The sequence below is a fragment of the Gastrolobium bilobum genome, unplaced genomic scaffold (genome assembly GCF_033153095.1).
Source record: "Gastrolobium bilobum isolate Gb01-03AN ecotype WA unplaced genomic scaffold, APGP_CSIRO_Gbil_v1 utg3765, whole genome shotgun sequence".
NCBI classification, from domain to species: Eukaryota; Viridiplantae; Streptophyta; class Magnoliopsida; order Fabales; family Fabaceae; genus Gastrolobium; species Gastrolobium bilobum.
This window is the reverse complement of record NW_026897952.1, coordinates 136,476-149,219: the sequence shown is the minus strand read 5'-3', so window position 1 is coordinate 149,219 and position 12,744 is coordinate 136,476. Positions and strand designations below refer to the sequence as shown.

At 37.7% G+C, this 12,744-nt stretch overlaps 1 protein-coding gene across 1 annotated transcript; it reads right to left on the bottom strand.

Moving 5' to 3' along the window:
• Positions 1 to 666: 666 nt before the first annotated feature.
• Positions 667 to 12,483, bottom strand: LOC133311654 (protein ROS1A-like). The gene is made up of 19 exons (XM_061512731.1): positions 12,066 to 12,483; positions 8,590 to 11,493; positions 8,093 to 8,497; positions 7,179 to 7,269; positions 5,755 to 7,096; positions 5,585 to 5,664; positions 5,311 to 5,395; positions 5,148 to 5,239; positions 5,006 to 5,074; positions 4,831 to 4,867; positions 4,659 to 4,741; positions 3,818 to 4,297; positions 3,470 to 3,506; positions 3,331 to 3,388; positions 3,025 to 3,164; positions 2,808 to 2,873; positions 2,588 to 2,702; positions 2,474 to 2,512; positions 667 to 897 (listed from the first exon to the last, which is right to left on the bottom strand). The coding sequence occupies exons 1-19, from the start codon at positions 12,481 to 12,483 to the stop codon at positions 680 to 682; spliced, it is 6,759 nt and encodes a 2,252-aa protein (XP_061368715.1). The 3' UTR covers positions 667 to 679.
• Positions 12,484 to 12,744: the final 261 nt, after the last annotated feature.

Below are 12,744 nucleotides of genomic sequence, written 5' to 3'. Positions count from 1 at the left end.
TACAACCAATGTGGGACTATATATCTCAACAATATTCTCCGTTTATTACCATAGTCTTTCACCCACGATGGGTCTTTCGGTTTCCTTTCAGATCTTCTTACCATAACAGACCGGCACAGCATAACGATAGTTTCCATTCCATACATATGTATATAATTTCACTACACTAGAATTTTTTTAGCTCGCATTGCATTCGAATTGGAGAGAAACTATTTTTGTTTCTAGTTTTACTTAGCTTAGAACAATTGCCATTGAGTTAGGATTCATTTTTTGTTGCTAATTAGAAATAGAATTTGGACTAGTGAGTTAATCCAGAGAGGACAATTTTTTTTTTTTTGGTCATATTTTGTCTGCCATAAAAATCAATATCTTGTTCATGAAACGCTGAGAAGTGAAAAATCTGATTAAAAGTGCAAGCGGAGTGGTTGAAGTGAGGGACATAATATTTGAATATAGAATATTCTCTACGGGAGCTTTTTGGGGGATTATATGGCTCACACCTCTTCATTTAATATTTTTTCAAAACAAGAAGCTAGAGTCTATGTGTTACCAATATACATTATTGGGTCCTTGTCTGGAAAAACTGCTCAGTCTTTGAACATGATAAGAGCTTGAAGTTAAGTTTATATACATGCTACTGGACAACACGGTATGGGATATAAATAATACCGACTTGTCTTCAGGCTCTTCCACTCTCCTGAAGGTTGTGACTGTTTGAAATCAATTCGGGGTGTTCTGGATTTGGATTTAGTTTCTTTCTTTTTGATTTTGCTGAAGTCGCCTCTTTTCTTGTCTTCTCTCTGTATTTGGTCATCTTGCTAACTGGGAAGTGTAGTCTAGCCATCAGAGGACGGGGTGCTCGCGATCCCCTGTCAAACCCCCGCACACAGACATACCCTGCAATGCATTTTAATCATTTGTTAAGATAGGCTAGGTAATCTGGATACTTGCTTTGCTATTCAGTTTTCATGTTGGTTCCTGCTAACAGGGAGGAATGGTTCTTAATCATTTCTTTTCTTTTCTTTTCTCAAGTTAACAAAAACAACAGCAAGAGCTAAAATGTTGTTTAGTATATTTATGTTATAAAATTTAACTTTTAAAGTTCTAAGTGTGTGCTTTTATTCTTAGTAGTTTGCACTTTTCATTTGTATTTCGAGGTACTAAAACATATAGAAGTCTTCATAATGGTATCTAAGCAAGAACTGCAGATTAAGGTCAGAAAAGCAAGGAATCAAGATAGTGTATTATACAGAAGAGTAAGAAAATACAAGGACTTGGAATTTGGTAAAAATCTATAGACAGGTCAAACGTACTTAAAACTATTTTAATGTGTGTGTGTGCAGATGTGAATTTTCCACGAGGAAAAGGGAATATGTCTTATGGAAGGCCGACTATGAAATAACTATAAAATAAGAGAAAACAAGGCCGCTAGAATTAGTTTTAGAATGGACTGCAATGGATCAAGCTACAAGGGAATTGCTATCATGGGTTTCAGTTAATGATTAAAGAGTTTTGATGCCGGAAGTACACTATAGGGGTGGATTTGGTAGTAACCAGTGCAAGTTGTCACATAGACTTGACCATGTCACAAAATACTTCTGGATGAGATGAAGACAAGTTAATACCTCTCTGTTACACAAATAATTTACCCTAGTAATTAGGCTGTATTTAATATCTTTCTCATTGCTTGTGAAAGCAGTTGTGTTTTTGGTTGATTTGCTAGGTGATGTCTTTGATATTGTTTGCATACTGTTGTTAGCTTATGCTAAAGCAGCAAACTTGAGCAGCAATTACAGAAGTGGCATATATAATAAATTCCCGCTACGCTCCCCCTTGTCTTGGTATAGATGATTAGATATTTGCAAAATTAACCTAAAAGCCATAGATGGGAGGTGGCACAATATGGTGGCGTCCACATGTTTCTAGCAAATAAAGTAATAAAAGTGCGTTTCTCTAGTCCTTTGGTCCCCTAGCATGTTGATAGGAATATATTCATAAAGGCGTATGTAAGGTGGGGGTAGTAGGGGATTATTTTTTACTAATGAGGTGGCATAACTAACTTTTGGAGGGAGAATAGAATATTCTAGGAAGTAAGACTGGGTATAAGATGAAGAATGTGAAGTGTGTGAGGGTATCTGGGATATCTTTGGGAATTGGGATCCTTTTAGATTTTGGGAGAGAACTCTGGAGCCTCTCAAATTGCTCTAGAAACCAGTATTGTCCTTGTATTTTTTTTCCTTTTATTGTATTTCTCAGCTCTCACCATAATCTGTATTGCTCTTGCTGAATTTCCAGCCTTAATCAATACAAATGTTTCATGTTTTTCTTTTATTTCTTCTTTCTGCATTTTGGTTCCTATCACATGTCTAAAAACATCTGCATTTAGTGATATGTTAATCACATCAACAGAAACAGGCTAAAGTAGGATATTGAATTAATAAAGCAGGATTACATTGTGGGAATTAAATCTTACCTCTCCAAAAGCATTGTTGAATATCTTGTGTTGATAAACCTGATTGAAAAAAATCATATATTCAACTTCGTTGCTTGACACTGTAATTTATAGCCCAATATATTACTTCTTTACCTTTAAATATTGTTGGCATGGAGGTTCCAAAATATACTGTTCGCCTATTGAGGTTCCAAATCCAACTTCGGGGAACACTAATGGGGTTGAGACTTGAGTCATGGTCAGCAAATACCTGCTTCGAATGATACATGCCAGGACTGCTTAAATTGCAAAGATATAAAATATAAATATAGAAGGAAAAGAGATTTAGCAATCCCGTGATTTCACACTATTTTACCTCATTGACTTGGAAATAGGTGCCGTTTAGTGGAAAGCTCCCCCTCATAGCTGTTCGGCATGGTATCTGGTCATATTTATAATGAATTGAAGTCAGTGTATTATAATGCTTGAATTCATATGCAAATGTTCCCCCCTCACCCTTTTCTTAAGCTATAATGTTTAAGAATTAATAAGCAACATATTGTTAAAATGATTATTTTGATAAGCATTCAGACCAGGAGTGTTCCTCTAACTATCTGTGAATTTGCTTCCCGGAAACTGTTGCATGAGAAACATTCATTCTCGTTACAGAGTTGGCCACATTCTTGAGAGCTGCATTTGCTTTCAGGTGGCTGTATAGAATCTGCTGTCTCACCTAATGTAATCATTAATATATTTGGCAAAATGAGTTAGAAAACATCAGAAAACTGAAACAAAATCATATATTGTAAATTTTCCCAACTGATTGTGCAGACAAAGAACAGCCCATCTGAATTCATCTGGAAGGGGGCATGGTAGAGGAAATTGTTATTTTGTCTTACCTGGAGTCCATATAGCAAGAAGGTATTTGCCAGGATCATCAGGCTCTCGCGTGTCCCACTGTAATGCACAAGTAGTTAATAAAAGTTGGTCATACAGGGTAAAACATCATTTTGATTAACAGATGCAGCAATAACTAACCCCTTCCAGGAGAGGATGCGTATCTGGGAGTTCATAACTGGATGAAAGTGAAAAACAAAATCAGCATAAATTGTTAGAACTTTGTCAATATGATGCTTGTTTAAACTCTATGCAAGTATTACGTGCAAAAATCCTTTTGAGCCTTTTGTTTTTGTTTTCTTTTTTCTTTTTCTTTTTTGGGGGGAGGGGGTAATTATTCATCTTTAAATATTCTAGGACTAATGATTCCTAATATATAATTACAGATTGCTGGTCTTCCTTTTGCAGTATTCATTACTTTCTTCCCCCGACATTTCGTTAGTGCACTGAAGGTTAATTAATTGGAGATGAGTTCGATATGTAACTTACACGCAATGCTCTGTTCGTAATTGGCTCACATTCTTTAACTTTGGCATAGGAATGGAAGCAGCTTCTGGATTCAACGCAACTAAGGCCTTTGACATTTCACCTTCTTGAAGTTCCATGTTTTCTTGCATATAATTTTGTAAATTCAAAGTGAACTCTTCTATATCGAGTTTGATGGTAGGAATTCCACACAAATCCTCGTAGAAGGCATCCTCGATATCCTTTTGTGATAGTTGTGAGCATTCTGGCTCTGGGGTTGTCGGCTCTTCAATAATAGGTTGGCAGATATTAATTTCAGATTTTGATTTTGATCCCAGTTGCTTGCTCAATTCTTTTTGCTGAATTTCTTCTACTTGGTTTGTGTTCTCAGGGAGTGGCAAGTACAAATGACTGATGATCACAGATGGGTTATGATCAGTCACATTATTTCCAGCTGTGCTAACTATACTCCTCTGCTCTGGTCCAGGCAGGGCAAGCCTTGCACTGCATACAATATTGTTTATTTGTAATTGATCTATCTAAACTTTGCAATACACACATATTCTTGCATTTCAGCGAGGTACTGAGATCATTTCAGCTATTATCTGATTAGGCGTTTCTTAAGTTAACTGTTGTGATGAGGATAAAATGCAATTATATTGCTGTCCTTATAATGAGGCATTGAATATTATAATACTGGATATATGAACTTCCTAGTATTCTGTCTCCCAAGTTCCCTTACCTATATTGCCAACAATAATCCTTGCAGTGCCTTCTAGAGTTTTAATGTATGAGAAAGTAGTTCCAAATGATGCTACATTGCAGTAACTTTTTTGCAAAGAATTTTAATATATTATAAACATACCTTGCAAATGCACTAGCAAAGTGTCTACATTCTCCTCTCATTGGGCATGCATTACAATTTGGTTTGCTTTTTGTACAGAAGACCTGCATTCATTGTAGTTTTGTCCCAATCACAATGGGCTTTGGTTAAGGAGGGTCGGTCAATCTGTTATGTATAAGAAAATGAAATTTACCTTTCCAAATGTAATCATCTGGTAATGTAGCTCATATCTGTAATATATTGCAATAAAACATAAAAGTGCAAAAATCAATAGGTAAATTACCCTTGCTAACTTACAGAAACAAAGAAAACATTTGTATCTGTTTCTGTTATTTTGATGCAGTAAATTTAAAAAAAAAAATCTTTACAATGTTCTTTGATCTAGCTTGCACAGTCGAGGCCAGAGATACTTTTGTATAGACTCCAACACTGGGTACCTACACAGGACAATGATATTAGCTCTATTTATCAAAGTGAACCAATGCCTTATATCATTTATTTAGTACTCACAATTCTAGGAGATGCAACTGTAGTGACTCAGGCAGTGGCCGCAGAGGTACCCATCCCAGTCGTACTGCTATACGTCCAACATTTGTGTCCACCTGTTACATGGCAATACCTGATCAGAATTATTCCATATTCCTGTAATTGCATACTTCTGTTTTAAACATACCGGAAAGGCAAGATGGTGCAGTGTTAAAAGCCGCACACACTCCACACTTTTCAATCCCAATCCTCTTATGCTGAGCAAGTATTCTCTGTATGTATAGATTGAATATATATTACCCATATATTCTGCTTGGATGAAATAAATCTAACTGCTTGTGTGTGTTGACAGTGAATTGAGAGTTTAGGATGTTGGTTTCACCAACCATACAGTCAAGACATGCCTACATCGTATGCATGGGAATTAGTACTTTAGTAGTTTAATTAACCACTGGACTTACTTTGCTTGGTCAGGTGGAACATCTCTCAGCCACTCAAGATCAATGCCTCCGTGTTCTTCAACCAGTCGATTCAAGAAATTCTGCATAGTATATCATGTAATATAATCTGCATTAAAGGGTTGTCTCTTTCTACAAAGGATAAATAATATTTCATGGAAGTTTGATAGTACCTTAATACGTTCTGCAAGCCTGTTGTTCATGCCCCGTTCTTTGATGACATTGGCAATTTCACTGACATCTGCACATCTCACAGCTTCCCAGTCCAAAGAATCCATGGTGTTTCCTGTCTTTTCTCTTTTCCCAGCCTTAGCTTCTGCTTTTATTCTTAAATTATCCCAGTTAACCTTAAAATCATCCTTTTTATCGTTTCCTTGTCCCCTGTTCTTTAATTTTACTGGGGAAGAACTTTTCTCATTTGTTTCATTCCCCACAGCATCTTTGTGGTCACCAAGCTCTGACCCACCTTCTTTCCGCAGAAGATCTTGAGTTTGTCCAGAAATGTTGAAAAAGCTATGCTGCATGTGATTGCTTTGTTCCAGAGGATGGACCTGAGATACAATACTTTGGTAATGGGTAGTTGCAACTTGGCCTGCAGACTCTCTGGTTTGAAAACTAGGTCTGTTCATCTCATTTTCATCTTTTTTCTTTAAGAAACCACTTGATGAAGCCTGTGTTTTGAGAGGATCAAAGCAGTTAACTTCAAGTACTCCTGAGTGAGGGGTTGGTTTCAAAGTATATTCATGAGATGGGATGCTGGATGCTTCTAAAGAGCCTTGAGTAACAATTGATTTTTTCAAGCTTTCTGTTGGGCTGTCATGCTTCATGCCTGCAGATTGATCGTATGATTCTCTTAAGTTCCCACTTGATTTGCTTCTTTGACTGTTAATTTCGTGTAACTTGGCTGGACTTCCCATTTCGAGAAGCTTACTGACAGAAGAGCTTTTATAAAATCTGTTGAACTTTGCTGTGCTTGACAGATCTTCTACTTCTGAGTTGCTATCTGAGCAGGATCCTATCTTCTCAGGATTTTGGTAATTTGAAATATCTCCAGAAATTTGAGATGAAATGACAGAGCATTGGGATGAAACTATTTCATTCAACTCTTTTGTAACATCCTCGAAACTTGATTTTTCTTCCCCTTCCTCAGTCATAGTGGTAATTAGTCCACTCCTCGTAGGACTATGGTGTTCCTTGGTATTTATTTGAGCTGATTCTGACGGTCTGCAGTTTGATTCATCCATTAAGCTAACTAAACTGCTGGCAGTTCTGCAGGAATCATTGCTGTTGACAGCTTCTTTTTCTTCAGAATGATCAATGGTGTCTACTGTCATAGAACTCTGGTCATAAACAGGCTGATTCAATACTTTTACATCCCATTCTGTGTTCTCTTCTGGTTCTACTATGTGCACTTGTGGTTTGTCAACTACCAGGTTTGTGCCTTCCCCATGGTATTCTTTGCACATGCTGCTTGACTTTTGCGGATATCGAGCAGCAACGGACATGAATGCAGAACTGTCAACAGAGAAAAGAACATGTTATTGTGGCATGCCATTCAATTATAAGTTTCACAAAAATAAACTTGCAGAGTTTATACCTGGAAAGATGATCTGAGACATTTTGAGTGAGGAAAACTCCAACCACTGAATCCACGACTGACCCTTTCCATTGAGAAAATTGTCTGTCTCCTGTTGATTATGCTTTATATTAATATATGAACTCTGTGAGAAAAGTCAATGAATGCAATGGAATAAACTGTTGTTAACTGAAGTTTTTGGTTGTTAGAGATTTTTTGCATACTAAGGATATCGTATAAACTTGCAATAATTATTATTCTCTTTTTATGTTGTAATAACATACTAAGGATATGGTTTCATTAATAGTGTTCCTGTAAGTAGTACATTTATCTAAATCAAATTAGATTAAGGTATATGTATACTCCGCTTGAAAAAAATTCTGCGTACCTTTTTTTAGTTTGTATTATAATAAATCAGCTGTTATCTTTTTTTATGATTGTTGCTTACAAGATACTCTGAAGTTTATGAATTAGGATGAGATATAGGATGTTATTATCTGTCGTACAAGTTTCTTGCCTTTACTCTATTTCTAGAAAAGCTACAATAGAAAATCACCAAACTAAGTGGAGGTCCTTATATTTTTGTTATCATTGAAATGACCCTTGTTCTTGTGATACTATCAAATCATTTCATGGTTGTGGGGATCTGGTGGGATAATTTTTTTTTTTTATAGTTGTGGGGATCTGGTGGGATAATTTTTTTTTATAGTTGTGGGAATGTGGGGTTTACGGTTGGGTTTTTGCGGTACGTTTTTGGTAGGCAGGAAAATGGTTAATGTTAATATTTTTATCCTCCTAAAGTGTAGTTTTTTCTTTTATCTTCTTTCCTTTTCTCATTTCTTCCACTTCATTGACCACATGTAGGTAGGTGCATTGTTAGAGGTGTGTGTCAAAGTTGAATAATGTCAATATTATTGAAAGTATTGCACTGATACCTTGTACAAGATGCATCCGTGCAATAAATGAGTCTGCTCTTCCACGGAACACATTCCTTTCTTTTTCCCACCATTTGGCCTTGTCTTCATCTGTTCCATCAATCCCATGACTGTTTATATCTAACATCAAAAGCTTCCACACTCTATCAGTCTCCTCATCAAGGTCAACTTTAGGTCGTGGTTGCTGTTTTTTGATGGGATCAAATGATCCCTGAAAGGGAATGATGATGCCATCTCCACGGACAAGGCTGCTTTGATTTTGATTTTCCTGTTTATAAGGGACAAGAGCATTCTGCTGGTGTAAGACAAGGCCTCTGGTTTCTCTGTTGATGTTTAGTTGTCTGATTCGCTCTGCTAATGCATCGACATCCTCCATGGTTTTCCATATTACTCCAGAAGCCATATCTGCAATGCAAAAATTACATGGTGGAATTATTTGTCCTTTGACATGCATACAATGTTATTGACACAGAAAATCAAGGGTTCATTTGAAATACCTAATGACTTCACCAGCGGCAGGTGGTAATTTTCCAACACAAAATTATGGTGCTGTTGCATCTCATTGGTGCTAGAAGATGCTGAATTGGAAAGAGCACTTTTCTTTCTACTTCGCTGTTTTTTTGTGAATGATGCATGCATGTCTGCAACTAAAGCATCCATGCATTTTTGTGGCCTTTCTGCATCCCCAAATGTTAGTCTGTCAGAGATGCCTAGTTGTTTTGCAGTATAATTTGATTCAGTATCACAGTTTCTAATTCTGGTTAGAGAACCACAACCACAAATTTGAGTAGAAGATATAGAACATTCCCTCAGCCTTCTAACAAAGATGAACTCATCAGATATTTGAGTATTATGAATAACACTTGCCGCTGATTCACTTATGGCTGGAACTCTAGCTGCACTACATCCAGAACTATAAATCCAGCAGCTAGAGCTTGATGCATAAGGACGTGCTGGTGCATCTTCTTGAGGGCATGTTAGTTGCACTTCTTTTGTGGTAGTCACGGAAGATGTAATGTAAGTGTCAGAAGTTTTCCCCTTTTCAGTTCTCCTCTTCTTCTGAATGTTCGGAAACTGAACCGAAAACTTTGTCTGGTATGAGGGCAACCCATTATACTGTGCCCCATTCAGATTCAAGCTGCTTTTATCTGCACGTTTAGTGGTACTAGAACGTTTTCTCTTGGAACCAACCGTTTGTGACCTTATTGTTGAAATTTGACTGCTACTGATGTTTCCATCCTGAGCAGTTTCCTGGCCCTTTCTTTTGTTTTTGTTCTCTACAGAGTTGGCATTCAGCTTTGCCCCAGGGGGATTGCTTTTCAAAAGAGATGTACTTGGGGCTTGTTTGTCTTCAGATGACATGTAATTATATAATGCCTGCTTCACCAAACTGTTTTGATCATGGGAAAGGCTTTCTCCGCCTTCATTTCTTTCATCTCTTGCTTCTTTGTCAAAATTTAAGGACTTACATGATATTTTGGTAGATTCACACATTATTGGTTCAGTCAATTCTCGTGACGTTTCTGTTGGAGTAGAAGTCTTGGTCAATCCTTTCCTTCTTACATATTTCCTCTTGCCAGTTGGGTTTTCTTTTGACTTTGCCCCAGGGAGATCTCTTTTTGAAGATGTACCTGAAGCTTGTATGTCTTCAGGAACTGACATGTATTTATTTAATGCCAGCTTCATCCTAGTGTTCTGATCAGAGCCAAGGTCTACATGTGTGTCCTCTATCACCACAGTATTTTCCTTGCCAATATACACATTTAAATTTTCTCTGCCTGCAGAACTTTCATCTCTTTTTCCTACGTCAGAATTTAAGGACCTTCTCCATGACATTTTGTTAGATTCAGGCGTTATTGCTTCAGTCAATTCTCTTGTCATTTCTGTTGTAGTAGAAGAATTATTCAATCCTTTTGCTCTGACATACTTCCTCTTGCCCGTTGGAATTTCTTCTGGCTTTTCCCCAGGGGGATTGCTTTTTAAAGGAGATGTTCTTGGAGCTTGTGTGTCATTAGGTGGTGACATGTAATTATTTGATGCCTGCTTCGTGTAAGTGTTTAGATAATAGGCACAGCCTACATTCATTTCCTGTGCAACTACACCAACTTCTTTGCCCACATGCACAGTTGCATTTTCTTTGTCGGCAGAATTTTTATCTCTTGCTCCTTTGTCAAAATTTGAAAACATGGGCATCATTTCTGTCACTTCTGTTGGAGGAGCAGAAGTGTTGTTCAATCCTTTCCTTCTAGCATACTTCCTCATGCCAGTTGGGTTTTCTTTTGGCTTTGCCTCAGGGGGATTTCTTCTTGAATGAGATATATTTGGGGCTTGTGCATCTTCTGGTAATGACATGTAACTGTTTGGTGCCTGTGTAATGGAAGTGTTTAGATCATTCATTTCCTGGGCAACTACATCAATTTCTTTGTCCAGATGCATAGTTGCATTTTCTTTGACTGCAGAACTTTCCCCTCTTGCTTCTTTGTCAAAATTTAAGGACCTTCTACATGACACTTTGGCAGATCCAGGCATAATTTCTCTAGTCAATTCTCCCGTAGTTTCCGTTGGAGGAGCAGAAGCGTTGTTCAATCGTTTCCTTCTCACATACTTCCTCTTGCCAGTTGGGTTTTCTTTTGGCTTTGCCCCAGGGGGTTTACTTCTTGAAGGAGATGTATTTGGGGCTTGTGGGTCTTCTGGTAATGACATGTAACCGTCTGATGCCAGCTTCGTGGAAGTGTATATATAGGCAAGGCCTACATTGGTATCTTGTACAACTACACCATTTTCTTTGCCCAGATTTGCAGTTTCGTTTTCTCTGCCTGCAAAACTTTCATCTCTTGCTCCTAAGTCAAAATTTAAAGACCTTCTACAAGATACTTTGGCAGGTTGGGACATTTCTTTAGTCAACTCTCCAGTCACTTCTGTTGGAGGAGTAGAAGTCTTGGTCAGTCCTTTCCTTCTCACATACTTCCTCTTGCCAGTGGGGTTTTCTTTTGATTGAATATGCTTTGGTGTAACTGGCTTCCGAGTTCTTTTGGGTTTGCCTTCGATGATGACCTTGGGGCGGTGCTTTCTTCTCCTTGGTTTTTGTTGTATTTTATTTAGATCAATATCATGGCTGCTTCCCTTAACCAGGTTGTGATTCTCTTTGAATGGTGAAGAAACAGTAGCAAATTCTATGACAGGGTCACAGAGTTCTTTGTTGGGTAGGGTTCCATTATTGTCAACATTTCTGGCAGGGACATTTTTTTCTTCCCCTCCTGGATCGTTTTCTTCCATATTGACTTGCATTGATGCTATTTGTTTGCTTTCTGCTCTGATGGCATTGTCTGGTGCAAGTGGGGTATGCTGGGAAGTTCTCTTGCTACAGCAAGCAATGTCCAATGTTTCTGTGTCAAAAGATCCTGTGAAAGCCAGAGTAAGAACAATATGGTCTCAGACTGATCAAGTATTAAAAGGAAATTAAAATTGAAAATTACTGGTAAGAAAATGGTGGATGCCGTGCCAGTATGGTCTCAAGATTGATAATTTTAAGGGAAAAAATGTACCCTGACATGCTGCTTTAGTGAAAAAATGTACTCTGATATGCTACTTTAGTGAAAAACTAGTTCTTTGAATAAAAGCTTAGAAATTAAAAATTGACTTGGCAATCAGATATCCTCGATTCAGCACAAAATGATGATAATGGGAAAAGATAGTATGCCTAAGATATGCTCTTTGCTTTGGAACGAGTAGAAACTGCTATGAAATATAATATCACATTGAAATTTATCATGTTTTCCCTCATTCCCTTTTCGTTGCTCTATTCATTTTACAGGCACTCCTGTGGCCTAATTTTTTCCCCCATGTCATCATCCTTAGTGTTACATCTTTGAATATTTTATGTATGGTTTTCAAATTTTTAGCTTATCAAGGGGAAAAATTTATATCATACCACATAAAACGAGTAGTGGGAGCCAAAAATAGTTGCACTTACCATGAGGATCCCGGGTGTTGTCATGGTTGATTGAAGGAATAAATGGATTCTTTAATCCATCATCATTGCCTGGTAGTGTTGTATTAGAATTTGCCGATGCTGCATCTGCCAGGAACAAAAGTTCGGAAAAGCTGAGATTACTCCAGCTGGAAACATTATCACAAGTTTTGCTATTGTCACCGGCAATGTTTGCCACTGTAGCCGCAGGTGCTGACCCATCATGGGGCGTCCTGTTTTTCTCGACCCCAGGTGAGAATTCAAAACATGCAACTGTTCCATTAGCACAATGGTCAAGCTGGTTTCCCTCCCCAGGTGAGTAGATCGGCACTGGTTTTGGAAGAATGGGCTTAGCAGGGGTTGTGGGGATCCATGGAACCTCTGTTTGTGTCTCCTTTCTGTCCATTTCCCCAACCTCCATTTTCCGCAATTGGCCTCACTTGTCTCTGCAATCCTCTTAATGAAAAAGCTTGAGAAAAAAAGAGAGAAAAGAAACAAAATTGCTGAGTGGAGCTATCTCAGGATACACCACAAAGCTAAATTTCTCATAAAGGACACAACTTTATTCAATCCCGATCTTCCTCCGCAGAGTCCTGATTGCAAGGTGCATTTTCACGGATGAACCTAACAAATAAAAGTAAAAATAAAAAAAGTTTGGGAAACAATTACCAATAAATAAGAG

What these genes read in the sequence shown, in the direction of transcription:
- LOC133311654 (XM_061512731.1), bottom strand. Translation starts at nt 12,483, where the DNA reads ATGGAGGTTGGGGAAATGGACAGAAAGGAGACACAAACAGAGGTTCCA. An exon ending in CGCATCCTCTCCTGGAAGGG is followed by an intron (nt 3,389 to 3,469) that starts GTTAGTTATTGC and finishes TGTGCATTACAG; the next exon opens with TGGGACACGCGAGAGCCTGA. An exon ending in TAGTTAGAGGAACACTCCTG is followed by an intron (nt 2,874 to 3,024) that starts GTCTGAATGCTT and finishes AAATATGACCAG; the next exon opens with ATACCATGCCGAACAGCTAT.